Source organism: Bufo bufo, chromosome 1 (genome assembly GCF_905171765.1).
Source record: "Bufo bufo chromosome 1, aBufBuf1.1, whole genome shotgun sequence".
Classification (NCBI taxonomy): Eukaryota; Metazoa; Chordata; class Amphibia; order Anura; family Bufonidae; genus Bufo; species Bufo bufo.
The window spans coordinates 342,927,778-342,953,339 of NC_053389.1; the positions used below are offsets into that span (position 1 = coordinate 342,927,778).

The 25,562-nt window shown below is 40.1% G+C and overlaps 1 protein-coding gene across 2 annotated transcripts; it reads right to left on the reverse strand.

The window, feature by feature from the left end:
* Positions 1–19,233: 19,233 nt before the first annotated feature.
* TLX3 (T cell leukemia homeobox 3) lies at positions 19,234–25,358 on the reverse strand. 2 transcript variants are annotated; one of them, XM_040415669.1, is made up of 3 exons: positions 24,882–25,358; positions 22,718–22,961; positions 19,234–20,260 (listed from the first exon to the last, which is right to left on the reverse strand). In XM_040415669.1, the coding sequence occupies exons 1-3, from the start codon at positions 25,294–25,296 to the stop codon at positions 20,050–20,052; spliced, it is 870 nt and encodes a 289-aa protein (XP_040271603.1). In that variant the 5' UTR covers positions 25,297–25,358; the 3' UTR covers positions 19,234–20,049. The 2 variants fall into 2 exon arrangements, with proteins under 2 accessions (XP_040271603.1, XP_040271602.1); XM_040415668.1 differs by having other exon boundaries at positions 22,718–22,964.
* Positions 25,359–25,562: the final 204 nt, after the last annotated feature.

The window sequence follows — 25,562 nt, forward strand, 5'->3', positions numbered from 1 at the left end:
GAAAATAAATTTATTACTGGCAGACCCCAATTGTTTTCCACAAGGGGTTAAAGGAGAAAATGCACCCCAGGTTGTGTTCCCCATTTTCTCCCCATTCAGGAAATACCCCATATGTGCTTGTAGCCTGCTGTATGGGCGCACAGCAGGCAAACTGCAAAATATGAATTTTGCGGACAGGCCTGAATTGGCAGACATGGATTTTAAGTGCCGTGTCGCATTAAATAAATTCCTGAGGTCCCCAGAAATGAAAAACCCCAAGAAGTGACCCCATTTTGGGAAAAGATCCCCCGTACGAACATTTTAAGTGGTAGAAAGGGTACTTTTAAGCAAACAGGTGTCTCACAGAAGGCAGAAATACTAGAGAAAGGATTTCAAAGCACACATTTGTAAAAATGAAAAACTACTAGCAGACCACAATTTTTTCACTTTCAGAAGGGGTTAAAGGAGTAAATGCACCCCAGTATATGTTCCTCATTTTCTCCCCTTTTTGAAAACACCCCATATGTGCTTGTAGCCTGCTGTAAGGGCACACAGCAGGGCTCTAGAGGCAAGGTGCAAATATAGATTTTGCAGGCCTGAATAAACAGACATGAATTTTAGGTGCCATGTCGCATTTAAAAAATTCCTGAGGTCCCCAGAAATTACAAAACCCCAAGGAGTGACCCTATTTTGGAAATTGCACCCCTGTATGAACTTTTTAAGTGGTGGACAGGGCACTTTTGACCTAACAGTTGTCTCACAGAAAAGAATATGCAGTGGTTGTTGGAAAGTGGGTATGCAAGCAAGGTGGACTAAATCCGAGATATTGAAATATTACAGGGAGCATAAAGGATAAAATTAATAATCCATGGATGAGTGGTAGGTTCAGAAACAATCGTTTATGCATATGCCAGGTTATCAGGGCAGGTGTCGCACTGATAAATGGTGTCCTTTCGTATTCCCCTTTTGTAACAAACCTGGCATCTTTTTGTGTCTTCCCCCTCTTCGATGTTTGTGGGACTTCACCAGAGAAATGTTGTCCTGGTAAGACACGGGCACCATGACCTCCTGAAGTACTCGGGCCCTCCCCTTCCTGACATTTGAAAATTAGGGCCTTTATCAGGGGCGGATTAAGTGCATGATAGGCCCGGGCCTGTCTACCCAACTTGGGCCCCTCCCTCCATTTTAGTTTTTGTTTTTTTTGTATGAAGAGGCTGCGGTGCTTCATGAGCGCCACAGTCTCTTCCTAGGCCATATGACATCTTCAGACTAAAAAAAATACCCCTAAATTTGGTCGCCAAATTTAAAATACATATAATTATAATAAAAAAGACATGGAGGAGAATACAGCACCACATACCTCTTACATCCAGTGACATCTCCTGTCATGTAGACCTTCTCTTTCCTCTTCTCCTCCATTTGACCCAGACCACCATGGCAAATTCTTTCAGCCACATCTCGTCTCTACAGTTTGTAACACAGACACGTTAAATTTCTCAATTTTTCCATCAACCTCCTCATCCTGGTGTTCCCACAGTGTCATCCTGCTGCCACTCCCAATACTGTGCCTGTTTTGCTCCCCAATGTCCAAGGTACTATACTGCTGAACAAATAGTGACCCTAATAGACATAATTGGAGTCATTTATAAAACTGGTGTAAAGTAGAACTGGATTTCCAAAAGAGCTGTCAAATATGAAAGGTGGAATCTGATTGGCTGCTATGGGCAACTAAGCCAGTTCTGCTTTACACCAGTTTGATAAATTACCCCAAATGTTCCTATAGTGTCCACAGCAGCTATAATGTCCCCTAGAGTGCCCCGAGTAATAATACCACCCTCTATTGTGCTCCAGGCAATATTCCCTGTATGTGCCTCCCCAATAGCAACACCCCCATATAGTAATTTCCACCACACTGCCCCATATAGTAATCCCCCCATAGTAATTTGCCCCACACAGTAATTTCCCCCAAACTGCCCCCATATAGTAATTTGCCCCCACACAGTAATTTCCCCTACATAGTAATTTTCCCCACACTGCCCCCACATAGTAATTTCCACCACTCTGCCCCCACCTAGTAATTTCCCCCACACTGCCCCCACATAGTAATTTGCCCCGACACTGCCCCACATAGTAATTTTCCCCCACATAGCAATTTCCCCACGCTGTCCCCGCATAGCAATTTCCCCACACTGTCCCACATAGCAATTTCCCCCACACTGCCCCCACATAGCAATTTCCCCCACACTGCCCCCACACAATAGTTTCCCCCACACTGCCCCCACATAGTAATTTGCCCCCACACTGCACCCACATAGTAATTTGTCCCCACATATAAATTACCCCACACTGTCCCCACATAGCATTTACCCCACACTGTCCCCACATAGCAATTTCCCCCACACTGGCCCCACACAATAGTTTCCCCCACACTGCCCCCACATAGTAATTTGCCCCCACACTGCCCCATATAGTAATTTGCCCCCACATAGTAGTTCCTCCCATAATAATTTGCCGCCACATAGTAATTTGCCCCCACATAGTAGTCCCTCCCATAATAATTTGGCCCCACACAGCCCCATATAGTAATTTTCCCCCATATAGTAGTCCCTCCCATAATAATTTGCCCCCACACTGCCCCCACATAGTAATTTGTCCCCACATAGCAATTTCCCCACACTGTCCCCACATAGCAATTTCCCCACACTGCCCCCACATAGTAATTTGCCCCCACACTGCCCCCACATAGTAATTTGTCCCCACATAGAAATTACCCCACACTGTCCCCACATAGCAATTTCCCCCACACTGCCCCCACACAATAGTTTCCCCCACATAGTAATTTGCCCCCACACTGCCCCATATAGTAATTTGCCCCCACATAGTAGTCCCTCCCATAATAATTTGCTCCCACACTGCCCCCACATAGTAATTTGCCCCCACACTGCTCCATATAGTAATTTGCCCCCACATAGTAGTCCCTCCCATAATAATTTGCCCCCACATAGTAATTTTCTCCTACATAGTAGTCCCTCCCATAATAATTTGGCCCCACACAGCCCCATATAGTAATTTGCCCCCACATAGTAGTCCCTCCCATAATAATTTGCCCCCACACTGCCCCCACATAGTAATTTGGCCTCACACAGCCCCATATAGTAATTTGTCCCCACATAGTATTCCCTCCCATAATAATTTGGCCCCACACAGCCCCCACATTCCCCCCCATGTACTCGATGTCTCTTCTCTAATATGTCCTTCTGTGTGTTTTCCCCCCCCCCACATGTCCCCCAAAGTAGGCACATGAAATAAAACATAAAAAAATGAAAAAAAATGAAAAGCTAAATACTCACCTATGTCCAGGGCCAGGCGCTTGCTCGCAGAGGAAGGCGGGATGAGCCTGCGCCGGGATTTCACTACCGCATAGGCCTCAGGCCTACTAGGCCTGAAGCCTATGGCGGTGATCAGCGATGGGACAGGGAGCTATGCGCTCCCGTGCCCCGCCGCAGTTTGTGTGCGTTCGGGTCGGCGTTGGGCCCCCCAGCGGTGCTGGGCCCGGGGCTGCGGACCCAAATGTCCCAATTGTAATCCGCCACTGGCCTTGATGACCACCACTTGAAACTGAAGGAAAGTTCCTATGTGGCCTGTAGTTCGAGGTAAAATGTACGCATTGTACATATCAACCCCTCCCATGTGCCTGTTGTAATCAAGGATGCAGTCTGGCTTGTTGACAGTGGTAGTGGTACCTCACAGTGGGGCAGGAGAACTGGTGTTTGTGTGAATGGTGGTCAGTACAAGGACATCTGATTTTTGTGCACTGTGCCGCAAGCCACAGTACCTCTGGCTTTTAGGAACATTAATAGGGGTATGCTGGTCTAAAAGTTATCCACATAGAGGTGGTAACCCTTATCTAGCAGTGGGTACAGTAAATCCCACACGATCTTCCCAGTAACTCCTAGGACGGGGGGCAATCTGGGGGTTGTATCCGGGAATCTTTCCCTTCATAAGTCCGGAACCTGTAGGTGTACCCGGAGGTACTCTCGCACAGCTTGTACGTTTCAATTCTGTACCGTGCCCGCTTGCTGGGCAGGTACTGGCGGAATTTAACCCTTTCTTTAAAATGTAATGTAAAGTGTAAAGTGACTCGTCTATGCTGGTTTCTTTTTCTGGGGTGAACACCTCTGTAAATGTGGAGTTGAGGTGCTCCAGGACTGGTCGTATTTATCATTATAATGTAGGAATTTCAAAATGGATTCAAACCTTGAGCGGGCCATATTGTAAACTGGAGTGTTGTACAAAACATCCAAACTCCAATATTGTCTCATTTCGTGTTTTTTTAATAGGCCAATATGTAGCAAGAGCCCCCAAAACATCATAATGTCAGCTGCATTTACTGGGGTCCAACCTAGGGGTTTAGCATATGAGGATGTCGGGTTTTGAGCAATAAACTGCAGGCCGTATAAATTTGTTTGGGTCACCCTCAAATTTATAAAATCGTCAGAGAAAAAGATTTTAAAAAAATCTATTTCTGTGAAGCCCGTGCAGTCCATTTGGATTCCAGAGTTTCCCACAAACTCTGGAATTTGGGGCTCATAATCCTTAGGCAGTGTGGTCCATAGGGGATCACTGGGGGGGGGCTACTTCATCTCTCCCGGGGCGTCTCCTTGAGGGTCTCTCCTCACCTGATGACGATGATGGAGGAGTAGAGGAAAGTGGCATCCTCTTCTCCCTCACTTGCAGACTCACTTTCAGAGGCAAGGATGGCGTATGCCTCTTCAGCAGAGTAAATTTTCTGGGATCAATGGAACATTTTTATTTTTATTGGTGTGTGTAAAGTGAAAAGTGTCTGGGGGGTGTATGTAGTGAGGGGGCTTGCAATAAATTTAAAATAAAATTCATGATAAAAAAAAAATAGAAAGAAAAGAGAAAAAGATAAGTGAAAGATAAGTGAAAGATAAAAATTTTGAAAAAGAAGGCTAAAAAAAAAAAAGAATGAAGCCTAGCACTGATTTCTTTTTTTACACAAAAAAAGCAACACAGAAACCCGAGCAGACGCTGTCAGTAATTTACAGTATTGACCTACGCTCAGCAGGTGCAGGACCCACTAAATCTAAACTAGTAAACTAGTACTAACTAAAATTGACTTATAACTAGCTAGCACTAACAGATTTTTTTTTTTACAAAACAAAAGCAAAAAAAAAGCAGCACTGAAACCTGTGAAGACGCTGTCTGACCGACGCTCAGCAGGTGCAGGACCTACGCACGCAGACGGCACGTGCGTGGGTTCATAAATCTATACTAGTACTAACTAAAATTGATATATATGGATGTGTGTATGTGTATATGTGTGTATATATATATATATATATATATATATATATATATGTGTGTATATGTATATATATATATATATATATATATATATATATATATAGCTAGCTGGCACTAACTAAAAAACTAACTAAAAAACATAAGTGCTGATCAGCACTTGCCAGTCACAACTCACACACAGAAAAAGTGGTGCAGAGCTGGAAAAATACAAAAAATAAAGGCAAAAAACAAAACAAAAAGGACAGACTGGAGTCCACCGGGGAGGGGAGAGGGGGGGAAAGGGATAGGGACAGGGACAGAGACAGGGAATGGGGATCTGAAACTGCTGCAGATGAGCAAAACAAAATCACTGCAGCTGTTCCAGATGCTCTTCTTCTAAGAGCAGTGAAAAGCAGTGATTTATGTGATAGTACCACAAGTCCCAGCCGACAACGAGCAGCACAGAGGGGCACAGGTCCTCTCTGCAAGCAGTCACCAAGCTAGAATGGCTGCCGGCAGAGAGGCACCAACTGTTCTTTTCAACTGTATGGCACTGCCATTGGCTGGAGTGTTGTTCCAGCCTATCGCAGTGCTGGGAGGGGACACTGATGTCCCCTCTCTGACCTCGGAGGTGACATGATGGGCTGATGTTATCAGCCCCAAACACCTCCAACCAAGCCCACCTGTAGCTCCACAGATTGGATAACTGTATAATAGCGCCACCATTGGCTGGAGCGTTGTTCCAGCCAATCGCAGCGCTGGGAGGGGACACCTGTATCTGGTGTCCCCTCCCTGACCTAGGAGGTGACATCGACTGATGTAATCAGCCCCTGCCACCTCTAGCCAAGCCCCCCTGTAGCATCATGCCATTGCCGACACTGATATGGGCTGGTCACTAACCAGCCAATCGCAGTGATCAGGGCTGCATGGGGGTGGAAAAACTCCTCCTCGCCTTCAGCTAAGATGGCTGCCTGCCAATTAGTGTAGCCATTTTATTCCGGTCACCACGCAATGTGGCGCAGTGACCAGAGTTAACCATGACGTACTATTACGTCAAGATGCGGGAACGCACTGACTTTCATGACGTAATAGTACGTCATGTGTCGGGAAGGGGTTAAGGCCCAAAACTGGCTGGTCACTTAGGGATTAAAGCACTACTTGATATTTATGGATTACCTTACTTTCTTGGATGGAACATAATGTATTTGGAACATACATCCTTCCTAAGATTTGATGTCATGTCCCTACGGTCCCAATTCAACTTTCTAACTCTTTCTTTAAGAACAAACTGAAGTTCTTTTCCTACCCCTTTCCGGACCTCTTCCGTACATGTGTGGCGGAAGTCCGTTCTTTACAAATGGTGCCTGATCTTGACAAATGGTGCCTGTCTTTCAGCTTTTTTAAACAGCAGGAACCCAGGGCTAATGTCTGTGGTCAGCAATGGAAGGGCTGAACCTGCTGGAGACCATCAGTCTTTTTACAGGTACAGATCTTGTAGAGTTAACACACATGCTTTATGAAACGTGCTATTTAACCCCTTAAGGACTCAGCCCTATTTCACCTTAAGGACTTGGCCATTTTTTGCAAATCTGACCAGTGCTGATAACTTTAAAATGCTTTGACTTATCCAAGCCATTCTGAGATTGTTTTTTTTTGTCACATATTGTACTTCATGACACTGGTAAAAAAAAAAATTTTTACATAAAAAAATGCATAATTTACCAAAAATTGGGAAAAATTTGCAAATTTCAAAGTTTCAGTTTCTCTACTTCTGTAATACATAGTAATACCCCCAAAAATTGTGATGACTTTACATTCCCCATATGTCTACTTCATGTTTGAATTATTTTTGGAATGATATTTTATTTTTTGGGGATGTTACAAGGCTTAGAAGTTTAGAAGCAAATCTTGAAATTTTTCAGAAATTTACAAAAACCCAATTTTTAGGAACCACTACAGCTCTGAAGTCACTTTGCAAGGTTTACATAATAGAAACCACCCTAAAATGACCCCATTCTATAAACTACACCCCTCAAGGTATTCAAAACTGATTTTACAAACTTCGTTAACCCTTTAGGTGTTGCACAAGAGTTATTGCCAAATGGGGATGAAATTAGAAAATTTCATTTTTTGGCCTAATTTTCCATTTTAACCCATTTTTTCCACTAACAAAGCAAGGGTTAACAGCCAAACAAGACTGTATCTTTATTGCCCTGACTCTGCCGTTTACAGAAACACCCCATATGTGGCCGTAAACTGCTGTACACCCACACAGCGGGGCGTAGAGTGAAAGGTGCGTTTGGTTTTTAGAAGGCAGATTTTGCTGGACTGGTTTATTTACACCATGTCCCATTTGAAGCCCCCCTGATGCACCCCTAGAGTAGAAACTCCATAAAAGTGACCCCACCTAAGAAACTACACCCCTCAAGGTATTCAAAACTGATTTTACAAACTTTGTTAACTCTTTAGGTGTTGCACAAGATTTAATGGAAAATAGAGATACAATTTCAAAATTTCACTTTTTTGGCAGATTTTCCATTTTTATATATTTTTTTTCAGTTACAAAGCAAGGGTTAACAGCAAAACAAAACTCATTATTTATGGCCCTGATTCCCCATATGTGGTCGTAAACTGCTGTACGGGCACACGGCAGGGCGCAGAAGGAAAGGAATGCCATACGGTTTTTGGAAGGCAGATTTTGCTGGACTGTTTTTTTTGACACCATGTCCCATTTGAAGCTCCCCTGATGCACCCCTAGAGTAGAAACTCCAAAAAAGTGACCACATTTTAGAAACTACGGGATAGGGTGGCAGTTTTGTTGATACTAGTTTAGGGTACATATGATTTTTGGTTGCTCTATATTACACTTTTTGTGCGGCAAGGTAACAAGAAATAGCTTTTTTTGGCACTTTTTTTTTATCTACAACATTCATCTGACAGGTTACATCATGTGGTAATTTTATAGAGCAGGTTGTCACGGACGCGGCGATACCTAATATGTATACAATTTTTTTTATTTATGTAATTTTTACACAATGATTTCATTTTTAAAACAAAAAAAAGTTTTAGTGTCTCCATAGTCTAAGAGCCATAGTTTTTTCAGTTTTTGGGCGATTATCTTATGTAGGGTCTCATTTTTTGCGGGATGAGATGACAGTTTGATTGCACTATTTTGGGGTGCATATTTGATCGCTTGCTATTACACTTTTTGTGACGTAAGATGACAAAAAATGGCTTTTTTTACACCGTTTTTTTTTTTTTTTTTACGGTGGTCACCTGAGGGGTTAGCTCATGTGATATTTTTATAGAGCCGGTCGATACGGATGCGACGATACCTAATATGTATATATTTTTTTTATTTATATAAGTTTTACACAATGATTTCATTTTTGAAACAAAAAAAATCATGTTTTAGTGTTTCCATAGTCTAAGAGACATAGTTTTTTCAGTTTTTGGGCGATTATCTTGGGTAGGGTATGATTTTTGCGGGATGAGATGACGGTTTGATTGTTACAATTTTGGCGTACATGCGACTTTTTTGATCACTTTTATTACCTTTTTTGGGAAGTAAGGTGGGCAAAATTTCAATTTCATCATAGTTTTTTATTTTTTATTTTTATGGCGTTCACCGTTCAGGTAAAGTAACATGACCGTTTTATAGATCAGGTCGTTATGGACGCGGCGATACCAAACATGTGTAGGGAATTTTTTTTTTCATTTTTAATCAGTGATAAATGTGTTTTTAGATTTTTACTTTCTTTAACTTTTTTTTTACTTTTTTTTGACCCAGACCCACTTGGTTCTTGAAGATTCAGTGGGTCTGATGTCTGTATAATACAGTACAGTACACTATATAGTGTTTTGTACTGTATTTTACTTACACTTTGTCTGAACAGATCTATGCCTTTAGCACAGATCTGTTCAGCACCATGGACAGCAGGATGCCTGAGAAGGCGTCCTATTGCCATGGGAACCTTCCCCGTCTGCTCAGTTGTGGCCACAACTGCGCAGATGGGGAAGGGTAAGGACTAGGGCTCCCTCCCTCTGTCACCCCATCCTGTCGGGGGGGCTGCAAAGGCACAGCAGCCCCCCGATGGGAGAGGGAGGGAGCTCCCGACTGTTAACCTGTGCTTTTCCATACCGCGGTCCGTACGGACCGCGGTATGGAAAGGGTTAAACGGCTGACATCGCATCACAGATGTCAGCCGTTTATACCAGGGTGTCAGCAATGTGCTGACACCCTGATATACCCACTAGACGCCAACGATTATTCAAGGGGAAGCGGGCGGGGGATCGCGATCCCGCCTGCCGCACCGCCCGCCTCCCGCACCGCCTTCAACACCCCCCCTGCACCTCCCGCCGCCATATCATCATTCAGGGGTGCAGGGGGGGTGACACATATATCATTTAGGCATATAAAAGTTTCTGATCCCCGCGGGATCAGAAACTGTAGAAAGCGCAGCAAACCGCAGGTCTGAATTGACCTGCGGTTTGTTGCGATCGCCGACATGGGGGGGTCACGGGACCCCCACGCGCATTTAGCCGAGGTGCCTGCTCAATGATTTGAGCCGGCACCTTGTTCCGATCACCGCCGGCCGAGCGGCAGTGATCGGAACAACACATGACGTACCGGTACGTCATGGGTCCTTAAGGACTCGGGAAACATGCCATACCGATACGTCATGCGTCCCTAAGGGGTTAAACTAAATGTGTTAAGCAAACACCTTTAATTGCTTTTCAGTGGTTTTTGTTTCAAGATAACGTGATGAGTTAAGAAATTGAGTTAAGAGTTTGTGTGTTAACCCTGCTACATCTGTATATTCCAATGTAGACCTGCAGGTGGCAGCACTATATTGGAATATACTGAATTTTCTATTTAGCAATGTGTTAATTGCCATTGGGGGGCTTTTTAAAAGATTTTTTTTTTTTAGGTAAAAAAAATCACCTTTTTACAAATTAAAAAAAATCTAAAAATTAAAATCACCTCCACTACACTAGAATAAAAATAAACAATACAAAAAATTAAACATTATAGACGTTGCTGTGTCCCCAAATGCCCATACTACTAAACTATAAAAATATTCATCCCATACGGCAAATGGCCTAATGAAAAAAAGGCCGATTTGCCATTTTTTGTTGCTTCATCTCCCCCAAAACATTGAATAAAAGGTGATCAAAAAGTCATATACAGTCCAATATGGTACCAATAAAAACTATTGATCATCCCACAACAAAATGTGCACTCAAACAGCTCCACAGACATAACTATAAAAAGTTATGGGGGTCAGACTATAGCGATGAAAACAATAATTTTTTTTCCAAAATAGTTTTTTTTTTGTTTTAGTAGTAAAATACAAAAAAAATAACTATATAAATGTGGTATCCTTGTAATCATTTTAACCCAGAAATGAAGTGCATGGGTCAGTTTTACTGTATATGGAATGCTGTAAAAACAAAACCCATAAAACTGTGGTGGGATTGCATTTTTTTCCAATTCCACCTTATGTGGATTTTTTTTCAGCTTCCCCCTTCTTTGTACGCAACAGTAAATGGTGCCTTTAGAAAGTCCAAGATGCAACAAGCAAAGGTATAAAAAGAAAGTTATGACTGGGAATGCATGGAGTAAAAAACGGAAAATCACAAGGTTCTGACGGGGTTAATACATATGGCTAGGTAAATGTTAATATTTTGCACACAATCTCTGTTAAAACATTTCAAGGGTCATGTGAGTCTGGATCTCCCAGATGTTTAGGCCTATTACCAAGCTATACTCCTGAGTACGTGTTTGGCTTTAGTTAGTGTGACTAGAAATTCACCCTGTACTGAAGTTGAACCTCGCTTACTAGGTGCTACAAATCTAAATTTATTATGGACACAGGGCCTACCGTACCACCCCAAGGGGTGTAATTACAACGGCCGCTCTAATAACTGGAATTCTATAAATACTAAACTAGAGCATTCCCTGATCCCATCACTGTTGGCCTTGGCATCCTCCATTCCATATGTTGTCATGGAGGCTAACTTTATTGTTGCATCTACAAAGTAGATAAAAAATAAAGTAAAAATCCATGAATTTCATATATGGGTTGTCTTTGAAGGTTACACTACGACCCTCAGTCCGATTTTTCCTTTAAAGCCCTATTGTTCATTCCCCGATCCCATCAACTGAAAACCAGTGCATGCTGCAACCAGGGGATCCCTTTTCTAATGGATCGAGGTTGCTGTGCCCTGATCATAACCAACTCAGGTGAGTGTCATTTTTTTCTAAAAATCTATCTAACCATGCGGTCTTGTCTATGAAGTGCTTCTGTTTATCTCTTTACTGATTGCTATTCCATGTTACTCGCCCGTGATGCATTTGGTCTATGGAATGAATTGGATATCATAAAAATCTTATCTCAGACTGATTTCCCACAACTCAACATTGAAGTCTACATAGCATCTGTCTTGGGAAAAAGATGTAGGAACCCAGTTTTCAGAGAAAGAGAGGAAATGTATATTTTTCATGTTGCAGATTTTTTCACTTGTCCACTTTGCTGCTGATGTCAAATGCTGCTGATTTTCTACCCACAATCAAGTAGTGGAAAAGGCCTTGTGTGGACATACCCTTAAAGGGGTTTCTAGGATTTACTTTTATATAGCCCTGTTATTGTTGAAGAATTAGACCTTATTATCAGTAAATCATGGATGTGTGCTGTCCTTGTTCTCTATGGACAGCACATCTACATATTTATGTTTTAACGTGGTCTTAGCACGGAAGCATGCTTTATTTTTGTAAATGTTTAAGGAACCATCATGCCCATCATAGTCTATGGGTCCGGGAAAAAGATGGATAGAACACAGACGCCATCCATGTTTCACAGACCATTTACAGGGGAAACTCTGAAAATAAATTTTCAGCTGTGCAGTGTCAGTGGAACACACCTGACACACACGGATCAAACACCGATACTTCACCAAAATCGTCATGGATTAATCACTTACCATGTTATCACGGATTTCATCATGGACACGGATGTGTGAATAAGGCCTTAGGCTGTGTTCACATCGGCGCTATTTCTTTGTATTGTTCTGTTCCATTTTAGGAGCACTGGAGCAGAACAATAAAAGTAACGGAAGCATGTTTGATTATAATAGGGTCCACAGTTTTTTTTTTTTTAACAGAATCTAAAACAGTTTCTAACTCAAATATGCAGATAGCCTAAGAGAGCTTTGCAACTTTCTTAAAATTCTCCAGTCTCCCTCCTTACGATGTCCACTGAAATTAGTGCTACTGTGTATAAACATTAGCAACAGGTCCGAATCCAGACCGCCCCCCCCAAATAATATATGCAGTGTACAGGACACCCATATGTGTATACACGCTTCAATGGAACATATGCATGTTGTGTGGATGTCTCATACATTGTGGAGACAGTGAGGGAGGGGATCTGCAATATTGCCTGTTCACACATGGGACGACTTAAAAGTACTGTTGTTGGCAAATAACAGAGTGACAAGGATTTGTACAACAATTAAATAAAATAATTTAAATACGTTTTTCCAGTAACAATCTTTTTTTAAAAAAAATAATGGTCAGAAGGAGTTAAAAAATAATAATCATTACTCACTTCTACCGGTCCCTTGCTGTTCCAATGCTGCTCCAGTCTCCACTGCTTTTCACGTCCTGGTCCCAGATGTCAGGAAATGCCAATCCCAGGCTATGGCAAGGTTGACAATTGGAGGAGCAGGTATCTCCTAGCATTCCCTGTGTGGTGATCCAGGACCAGGCAGTGAAGAGCAATGCAGACTGGAGCATTATTCAAATTGCAGGAGCAGGGGATCAGTAAAAGTAAGAAATGATTCTTTATTATTTAACCCCTTTTGCCCAGTACACATAAAGGGGTCTTCCCATAAGAATGTTTTAAGTAGTGTTAAGTTTTATATTGTATCAGTGATGGGCTGTATGGAATTACACATTTCCTCAATATGTGCCACAAACAATAAGCTGCATGCAGAGTAGGATTAAGGACAATTCTTGACAGAAAAGGACCAGAGAGCCCTATGATATTTCCGGTATAGGGCTCAAAACTTTCAGAAGGCGGCCCTGGGCACACCCTTAGGAGCAGCAGCAGTAATGGAGGACGCTACACAGTAAAGCAGTTTAGATGTGAATCCAGCAATCTTTTTACGAGCAAACTGCAGTTTGTGAAGTCTCTTTGCCTCTGCCTGTCTGCAGCAGACCCTCCCTTCTCCACCCTCCCCTCTCCATAGACTTCTATGTAATCTGACTCTTCAGTGATCAACTAGCCTGAAGACTGATCTGAACAGCCAATTCATAGGAGGAGTAGAGGAGCCTGATAAGAGGCGAAGGAAGCATCTTTCTCTAAAAAATCAATTACTATTCATTTATGAAAAAATTGAAAGGACAGTTACTCTTTAAATAATTACAGAAATGCATATAATCACATATTGCTCATAAATACGTGAAACAAATGATGGAAGTGCCCATTTTAGGGTACTTTCACACTAGCGGCACATGTAGTCTTATTCCGGCCGCCTCTCGGCATGTTTGCCGTGCTGCCCCTGGAACTCCGGGCTGTAGTCAATGGGGCCGGAGCGGTAATCCGGGGGCACGCGTGGCACCGGCCGGAACAGCCTGCTGGAGTTCCTTGCCGCTAGTGTGAAACTAGCCTAAGACAAAAAGGCAACATAGGTGATTACATAGAGTAGTAATGGAATAGTTTTACCTTCATATCACATATTTTCTTGTGCAGGATCAGTAGTGCAGGTAGTCCAGAGGTCAGATAGAAAGAAACTTAGAAATCTGTGGCGGGTGTTTCACTTTTTGGGTTTCTTATTAATGTATTAAAGGGTTTCTGTCACCAGATTTAACCCTATTAAACTAGCTGACATTAGCAATGTGCTAATGTCAGATGAACCTAACTAGCCTATTCCTACTTTTATCTATGCCCCCGTTACTCCAGAAATATAAACTTTTATAATATGCTAATTACCCTCTAGGAGCAGGGGGGGGCGTTGCCCGTGCTCCTAGAGGCTCCGTTCTCCCACCTCTGGCCACGCCCTGCTACACTAGATTGACAGGGCCAGGCAGCCTTCACCTCCATCTGCCGGCCCTGTGCGCTGGGGAAATCTTGCGCCATTCAGTATTCGGCGCAGGCGCAGCCGGCGAGCGCCCTTCGCTCACTGCGCCTGTGCCGAATACTGAACGGGACTGCGCAGGCGTGAGATTTACACGGCAGACAGGGTCGGCAGTAGGAGACCAACGCTGCCTAGAGGGTAATTAGCATATTATAACAGTTAGATTTCTGGAGTAACAGGGGCATAGATAAAAGTAGGAATAGGCTAGTTAGGTTCAGCTGACATTAGCACATCGCTAATGTCAGCTAGTTTAATAGGGTTAAATCTGGTGACAGAAACCCTTTAAGACTCCTGGCAAAAAGTCAGGTACATGGTTGTATATGATAGACCTTGGCTCAATCACCATAACGTAGGATAAACTCTGGCAAATACACATACTTAGATTGTGAGCCCCACTGGGGACAGCTGGATGCTAATGTCTGTAAAGCGCTGCAGAATATGTCAGGGCTATATAAGTGTGTATTATAATAATAATAATAATAATAATAATAATAATATGACAAAGGCTATGTGGGTAGAAATTCTCCCTAAATATGTTCAGCAACATACCTCTTAAAAAGCTGAAGACGTACAAAGCTGTAGGAGGTTTTTTTTTGTTTTGTTTTTTTTAATAAAATAAAGTTTGATGAACATAACAGCAAAAGTATATGAAATTTAAAAACCAGATGATGACATTGTCAATATTGGCTATAATATATATATACTTTAACAAGGATTTTATATTGCTAATTAGTTTCCGATGTTATAAATATATTTTCTACCTCTGTGTATTCATTATGTATACCTTATTTCATAACCGCTTTAAAGGTCTTGGAACAGATGGAGAAATCACTGATATTATATGTTGCTCTTCTTATACCATGGAAGCTTAATGTGTAAGGATATCTATGTGCAGAGGGGGCACTTGAAGCTCAAAATAGGTAACAGGCCCCCCAACCTTAGGGCTTATGCACATGACTGTATGTATTTTGTGGTCCCCAAAAAACAGATCCGCAGAAAAAATACAGATGACGTTCTGGTGCATTCGTTGTTTTGCGGAACGGAGCAGTTGAACAGCTGGCCCTTAATGGAACAGTACTATCCTTGTCCTTAATGCAGATAATAATGACCATATAGTAACATGAAGAATGACCATATAGGAACATGAAGACTGCCTATATAGTCACATGAAGACTGCCTATATAGTAACATGAAGAATGACCATATAGTAACATGAAGAATGACCATATAGTAACATGAAGACTGTCCATATAGTAACATGAAGAATGACCATACAGTAACATGAAGACTGCCTATATAGTCACATGAAGACTGCCTATATAGTAACATGAAGAATGACCATATAGTAACATGAAGAATGACCATATAGTAACATGAAGACTGTCCATATAGTAACATGAAGAATGACCATATAGTAACATGAAGACTGCCTATATAGTCACATGAAGACTGCCTATACAGTCACATGAAGACTGCTATATAGTAACAAGAAGACTGCCTATATAGTAACATGAAGAATGACTATATAGGAACATAAAGACTGTCCATATAGGAACATGAAGAATGACCATATAGGAACATGAAGAATGACCATATAGGAACATGAAGACTGCCTATATAGTAACATGAAGAATGACCATATATGAGCATGAAGACTGCCTATAAAGTAACATGTGCCTATATAGTAACATGAAGAATGACCATATAGTAACATGAAGACTGCCTATATAGTAACATGAAGACTGCCTATAAAGTAACATGAAGACTGCCCATATAGTAACATGAGGACTGCCTATATAGTAACATAAAGACTGCCTATAAAGTAACATGAAGACTGCCTATATAGTAACATGAGGACTGCCTATATAGTAACATGAAGACTGCCTATATAGTAACATGAAGACTGCCTATATAGTAACATGAAGAATGACCATATAGTAACATGAAGAATGACCATATAGTAACATGAAGACTGTCCATATAGTAACATGAAGAATGACCATATAGTAACATGAAGACTGCCTATATAGTCACATGAAGACTGCTATATAGTAACAAGAAGACTGCCTATATAGTAACATGAAGAATGACTATATAGGAACATAAAGACTGTCCATATAGGAACATGAAGAATGACCATATAGGAACATGAAGAATGACCATATAGTAACATGAAGACTGCCTATATAGTAACATGAAGAATGACCATATATGAGCATGAAGACTGCCTATAAAGTAACATGTGCCTATATAGTAACATGAAGAATGACCATATAGTAACATGAAGACTGCCTATATAGTAACATGAAGACTGCCTATAAAGTAACATGAAGACTGCCCATATAGTAACATGAGGACTGCCTATATAGTAACATAAAGACTGCCTATAAAGTAACATGAAGACTGCCTATATAGTAACATGAGGACTGCCTATATAGTAACATGAAGACTGCCTATATAGTAACATGAAGAATGACCATATAGTAACATGAAGAATGACCATATAGTAACATGAAGACTGTCCATATAGTAACATGAAGAATGACCATATAGTAACATGAAGACTGCCTATATAGTCACATGAAGACTGCTATATAGTAACAAGAAGACTGCCTATATAGTAACATGAAGAATGACTATATAGGAACATAAAGACTGTCCATATAGGAACATGAAGAATGACCATATAGGAACATGAAGAATGACCATATAGTAACATGAAGACTGCCTATATAGTAACATGAAGAATGACCATATATGAGCATGAAGACTGCCTATAAAGTAACATGTGCCTATATAGTAACATGAAGAATGACCATATAGTAACATGAAGACTGCCTATATAGTAACATGAAGACTGCCTATAAAGTAACATGAAGACTGCCCATATAGTAACATGAGGACTGCCTATATAGTAACATAAAGACTGCCTATAAAGTAACATGAAGACTGCCTATATAGTAACATGAGGACTGCCTATATAGTAACATGAAGACTGCCTATATAGTAACATGAAGACTGCCTATATAGTAACATGAAGAATGACCATATAGTAACATGAAGAATGACCATATAGTAACATGAAGACTGTCCATATAGTAACATGAAGAATGACCATATAGTAACATGAAGACTGCCTATATAGTCACATGAAGACTGCTATATAGTAACAAGAAGACTGCCTATATAGTAACATGAAGAATGACTATATAGGAACATAAAGACTGTCCATATAGGAACATGAAGAATGACCATATAGGAACATGAAGAATGACCATATAGTAACATGAAGACTGCCTATATAGTAACATGAAGAATGACCATATATGAGCATGAAGACTGCCTATAAAGTAACATGTGCCTATATAGTAACATGAAGAATGACCATATAGTAACATGAAGACTGCCTATATAGTAACATGAAGACTGCCTATATAGTAACATGAAGACTGCCCATATAGTAACATGAAGACTGCCTATATAGTAACATAAAGACTGCCTATAAAGTAACATGAAGACTGCCTATATAGTAACATGAAGACTGCCTATATAGTAACATGAAGACTGCCTATATAGTAACATGAAGAATGACCATATAGTAACATGAAGAATGACCATATAGTAACATGAAGACTGTCCATATAGTAACATGAAGAATGACCATATAGTAACATGAAGACTGCCTATATAGTCACATGAAGACTGCTATATAGTAACAAGAAGACTGCCTATATAGTAACATGAAGAATGACTATATAGGAACATAAAGACTGTCCATATAGGAACATGAAGAATGACCATATAGGAACATGAAGAATGACCATATAGTAACATGAAGACTGCCTATATAGTAACATGAAGAATGACCATATATGAGCATGAAGACTGCCTATAAAGTAACATGTGCCTATATAGTAACATGAAGAATGACCATATAGTAACATGAAGACTGCCTATATAGTAACATGAAGACTGCCTATAAAGTAACATGAAGACTGCCCATATAGTAACATGAGGACTGCCTATATAGTAACATAAAGACTGCCTATAAAGTAACATGAAGACTGCCTATATAGTAACATGAAGACTGCCTATATAGTAACATGAAGACTGCCTATATAGTAACATGAAGAATGACCATATAGTAACATGAAGAATGACCATATAGTAACATGAAGACTGTCCATATAGTAACATGAAGAATGACCATATAGTAACATGAAGACTGCCTATATAGTCACATGAAGACTGCTATATAGTAACAAGAAGACTGCCTATATAGTAACATGAAGAATGACTATATAGGAACATAAAGACTGTCCATATAGGAACATGAAGAATGACCATATAGGAACATGAAGAATGACCATATAGTAACATGAAGACTGCCTATATAGTAACATGAAGAATGACCATATATGAGCATGAAGACTGCCTATAAAGTAACATGTGCCTATATAGTAACATGAAGAATGACCATATAGTAACATGAAGACTGCCTATATAGTAACATGAAGACTGCCTATAAAGTAACATGAAGACTGCCCATATAGTAACATGAGGACTGCCTATATAGTAACATAAAGACTGCCTATAAAGTAACATGAAGACTGCCTATATAGTAACATGAGGACTGCCTATATAGTAACATGAAGACTGCCTATATAGTAACATGAGGACTGCCTATATAGTAACATGAAGACTGCCTATATAGTAACATGCAAACATTCATGTTCTGTATGAAAAGAAAGTGTTTATTTACAGACATCAGTCATCGTATAAAGAACCCATGTAAACCTGGAGAAGTTAAGGCGCTTACTTAGTAAGTGGCTAAATGTTCTTTCATATAACATGTGGTTGCAGAAGATATTTTATAGACATTAAACATCTTATTTAGCAACTTAAGCAGAAGTTTTTTTTCGACAGATTATCTTGACAATCTATCAAAATAAATATATTTATAAAAAGTTTATATGACAAAGAAAACCTGTACTTGTAGACAGCGCGGTCAGAACCTCCCGGAATCTTTATTTGTATTCCTTTTCTTTCGGCCAAATACTTACAACCAATGCAACAGAAATATTTAAGAATATATTTATATAGAATTTATATTTAATGTCATAATACTGCATGAATAAATTAAAAATAGTGTAGAGTATTTACATGTCGTCTGTGGCTGTCCCATTCATGAACCGTCTTCCAGTACCTGTGCAATGGAGGGGGCTCCTCTGGGGTCTTCAGGTGTGATCCGCCGCAGAACCTCTTTATCCACTGCATCACTATGGCTGCCTGACCTCAATTGCGTGGACGGTAGGAATGCAATGAGAAATGATAACGTTTTCTATAGGAAGCTGGCGACTTGTTCGCATGTGACATGGGTGGCAGCATAGTGGCACCTGCTCACTTCTGTGTATATAGATATATATATATATATATATATATATATATATATATATATATATATATATATACACTGTAATTCCCTCAGCTCATCAGCGATCCACGGGTGGCCATTGCAGGACAATGTCAAGGCTGTCCCTTCTTCATTCCTTGGCCCGGCTCAATCAGTCTTCGAGGTGATCGCTGTACATGGGCAATCCAGAAAGCCTAGTCCTTGCGTCCTCACACTAAGGAGGTGACCGGCGCCATCTTCCCGGCCTCCTCCTCCCAGGGCTGCAGGTTCTGAAGTGCAAATAAGGAAGAGTTGTGCAAACACAGGGGGTCGGGCTGGATGGAGTCACTCAGCGACTTCTGGAAGGCGTCGTGCTGCAGCTGGAGCATCAGTCTGTTCGCCTGTTGCCTCTCCGCCTCCCTCTCCTCGGCCGTCTGTCTCCTGGAAGGAAGCACATCCACATGAAGTACCTGGCCGTGCATCTCACTTACATTACACAATGGTCGTCATTCGGGGAGGACGGTACATAGCTCCAAATGCCGCAGATCCGTCCCAGAGCTCAGTGCACACCAGTGTGATACTGAGCGTTATTACATTACTAGTTCTTGGAGTGATATTACTGGCTGCTCCCACACCGCTGGAGTACTCGTTATCGTTACACACATTGAAACAGTATAACAGTATTAAATAGAGCAGGACTAGTTGGTATTAGTGTAATAATAATAAGCATATGAATCATTATAAACTAATATTACTTTAATAACCTGGAGATTATTGTTTAATACTGCCGATCGACAATATACAGCTATTTAATACTACTGGTTCTTGTTAATAAATAATAATAATAATATTATTTCATAATAATGTACAGCTATGTAATACTACTGGTTAATAATAATAATAATAATAATAATAATATACAACTATTTAATACAACGGAATATTTGGAAAAAAACAACAACAATAATAATAATAATAATATACAGCTATGTAATTCTACTCATTAATTTTTATTAATAATAACAATAATAATAATATACAGCTATGTAAAACTACTAGTTAATAATAATATTTAATCATTTACAACTATGTAATTCTACTGGTTCTTATTAATAATAATAATAATAATAATAAGAAGAAGAAGAAGAAGAATATTATACAGCTATGTAATACTACTGGATGATAATATTATACAGCTATGTAATACTACTGATTAAAAATAATAATAATAATAATAATAATAATATATAGTTACACTACTATGATACATAACTGATCATTATTGTACTACTAAAATGTATCATTCGTTATTTTTAATATCTGTTATACTATTATTTGCTATTATATAAAACTCCGTTTTATTATTAAACTAATCTATTATTTTATTACCATTATATAGTAAATTACTGTAAACGTTAACACTACTATAGTATATTAAATGTTAGGCTCATGTTATTATATAACACTATGCTACTGCTTTTGATTGTAGTATTATTAGGATTCTTGGTTATTTTAGTAATGAAACAACTGTTGATGCTGCGGTTCTGGTGAAGCGGAGTATTATTGGTAGCGGAAATGATACTTCTGGTTATTATTAAGGTATACTACTGTTACCTCTACTGTAATTTGTCTGGTTATTATTAAGGTATACTACTGTTACCCTCTACTGTAATTTGTCTGGTTATTGTTATTCCGCTGGATGTTGTTATGCCACTGATGGTTATTATCATACTACCTTACTACCTTATAGTTTCATTACTATTGCTTAATTATAGGGCTGGCTGTGGGTATACTGCTAACATATTATGCTGCTTCATTTTTCGTTTTTACTTCTTTATTATGCCGCTATATTACTGGCTATTATCACTTTACTATTTTTACCGGTTATGGTTACAATGTTATGTTAATGATTATAATTATACTACTATTATTACTACATTATTAGTTATTCTACTGCATTATGAAACTGCACAACAGAATGTTGTATTACACCAATACACTACTATATTACACTACTGGTTTTCATCATTCTATTTTTTCCCAGTACACTCCTGTTATTTACACTGGTGGGCTACTATTTTATATTACTGTACAGCTTCATCTATTATAATCTAATGCTAATACATTTATGTATAAAAAAAAAAACAGTAAATGCAGGTGGTCTCTTGCCTGGAAGTGAATGGCTGACTGGACACTTCTGGTAGAATTAACCCCTGTACCTCATACCAGTTTAGCATGGATGCATCATTTATGGAATCAGTTATATCTACTAAACCGTATCAGACCTATACAAACCTGGCCCTTCACAAACAGGACCCCACAGTGCTAATTATTATCCCCTATGTGTGGAGTGAAGTAGATTTCATATATGAACATTATTTTACTTCAGATCCTGCAATCCGGGAGCTAAGCCTGAACATACAGATTGTACCCACTCCAGTGTCCCTTCTGTGGGAGATGGCATTGTATTTCTGGGTGACTGGTAGAACATTCCTTGTTTTTTCAATGCATTGTGCATAATATTATCATGGAAATACACTAATCCCCGGAATTATATAACAAGGAGCAGTAGATAATGTGCTCTGTGGGTGCACAGAGCACCCTATTAATTCATGAGAGAGACCCCGGACATTTTCCATGTATTTATTGTAGAGTTTTGGATCCAGTGCCGGCAGGAACATCAGGCTCTTGCTATAAGGGTATGGTCACACCATCAGGTTTCCTGAGGCAGTTTTGGAAGCCAAATCAGTAGCAGATCATAAAAGGAGAGGAAGTATAAAGGACATATATCACTTCTCTTTTTAAAAATTCACTCCTGTTATTGGCTTCCAAAACTGCAGCAGAAAACTTGACAGTGTGACCTAGCCTTCTAGTTCATGGCACCGTTTGTTTGCTCACCTCCACTTAGTCCTGCGGTTCTGGAACCAGGTCTTCACTTGGGCGTCCGTCATCTTCAGAGACTTGGCCAGGGCAGCCCGCTCCGCGGAGGCCAGGTACTTCTGGCGGTGGAAGCGCTTCTCCAGCTCGCAGATCTGCACCCGGGAGAAAGACGTGCGCGGTTTCTTGCGTTTGGGAGGTGTCCGGTTCTGGTACGGATGGCCGATCCTGCGAGTCACCGTGAAGGGCGTGAGAGCGGCGGCGGCTGCTGGGACAGGACAGAAAGTTATGGGACCAGAGCGGGGACCGATTACATGAATTACCAAGGATACGGAAAATACAGGAGCTGCCGTCACCTCTACTAACTTAAAGCTGCCCCCCTACAAACACACAAGAACAAAAATACCAAGTACAGCATGCTGCCGAAACCGGAACTGAAGCGGAAAGGCAGACATTAGTTGCCAGATCAGTTTGGGTTGGGTGCTAAACATTTTTAAGAAAGGGATATCAGCTTGGTACCAGTTTGATCCTTATGAAATGAAATGGTATCTACATGGCCGACTGACTATCAAAAAATCATTAAGATAAATAGAGATAGAGAGATAAATTAGAGACAGATAAATAGATAGATAGATAGACAAATACTGTGATAGATAGATAGATAGATAGATAGATAGATAGATAGATAGATAGATAGAAAATAAATAGATAGATACATAGATAAATACTGTGATAGATAGAAAGATAGATAGATGTTAGATATGAAAGAGATAGATAATATTAGTTTGAATTTGTTGCTCAAAAATAAGGGAAACAGATGGCATTTAATATTAGTTTGATTATTTTACTAACATTACAGATATTGTTTAATTCGAAATGATGCATGATTAGTAAAATATTTTATTTCAGATAGCTAGCTAATGAGGAAGATATGTGGCTGGATAGATGGGTGGATATAGACGCAGTAGTCTTGCTAGATGGTGCTCCCTATTCTCTGTTCCATGTGCTGCTGTATTTTCATTTCTAGCTAGCTAGATATGAGATAGATATGATAGATAGATATTATAATAGATAGATATGATAGATAAATAAATAAATACTGGATAGATAGATAGATAGATAGATAGATAGATAGATAGATAGATACTGGATAGATAGATAGATAGATAGATAGATAGATAGATATGATAGACGGTAGATAGATAGGAGAGATAAATAGATATTACATAGATATGAGATATATAGACAGACAGATAGTAGTTATAGATAAACATTGATAGAGAGTAGTAGATATGAGAAACATAGATAAATAGTAATAGATAGCTAGAGATAGATAGTAATAGTTTATAGGTCGATACAAATAGATAGTAATTGATAGTAATGGGTAAGTTGATAGTGATAGATAGATAGATATGAAAAAGATAGATATTGTAGTCGTAGAAAAACATTGATAGAGAGTAGTAGATATGGGAAACAGATAAATAGTAATAGAAATAGCTAGTAATTGATCGATAGTAATAGGTAGGTAGATAGCCTTAGATACATATATAGTAGTTGATAGCTATGTAGGTAGTAATAGATCGATATTATATAGAAATATAGGTGCATAGATAGATAGATATTAGTTAGATAGATAAATAGATAGATAATAGATATATATGAGATAGATAGATAGATAGATAGATAGATAGATATGAGATAGATGATAGATAGATAGATAGATAGATAGATAGATAGATAGATAGATATGAGATAGATGATAGATAGATAATAGATAGATAGATAGATAGATAAATAAATAGATAATAGATAAACAGATAGATAATTAGATAGATAAATAGATAGATAGATAGATAGATAGATAATAGATAGATAATAGATAAATAATAGATAGATAAATAGATAATAGATAGATAATTAGATAGATAAATAGATAGACCTTTGACATAAATTCGCTCTGCCAGGCCGATACCCAGCGCCGTCTGTCCTCATACAATGTCCGGCATATAATAGTGGTGGTGGGGGCAGCTGTGCTCCATGTCTGCTCCTGGACCTGAGCTCTGGACCTTTTCACGGTTCCATCTTTGGGACGTTTTCGTCCTGTAAAGAACCCCCAGGCCCGCAGGTTCTCTCCAATTTGGACCAAATGAGACCCCCCTTTCCTCCCTGTGTGATTGGTCCTCACCTGAAAATCTTTCTTTAACGAACCGTCTGCTGCTTTCCATCCAGGGGAAGTTAAGGCTGCCAAGGCCGGGCACAGCTGGCATGGCTGGAATGGCGCTGGATATGGGAGGTGGGATCGCACCAGGGATAGGTCTATGAGCTGGCACCCTGATCACTCCAGCTGGAGCCAGGCTTAGATTGACGCTGTAAGATCCTGATTCTTCAAATGCTGCTCCGATGCCAGGGAAAGAAGCTGGCAGGGAGGAATAAGGGGCACTTGAGCGACTGACTGGGCTGCCCAGGTAGCTGGTGTTCTCCGAGGCTCTGGAGGCGGACTGCGAGGAGTTCTCCTGGTCAGAATTGTTTAGGATTTGGTCAATCCCAAAGCTGATGGGCTCGTGCTGCTGCGGGGTCTGTGTGCTGGCGGCCTGCTCCATCCTCAGTACAGTGCGCTGCCTACCTCTTCACTGCACACCCATGTACGCCCGTCTGGCTGCCACACTGAAACTTTGCCAAGCTGCGCTCGCCTCATAGGCTCCGTGTTATCACTTTGAACTGAGTCTCGAGTTCCTGCTCGTAATGCGAGTCCTGACGCGCTGATTGGTGGACCAGAACGAGCCTCTGGCCGGTGATTGGCTGCTTCCGTTCTTCCTCTGCTAATTCATGGAAATGGCAGTTTAGGGACTGTTCTAAAGTGACATCA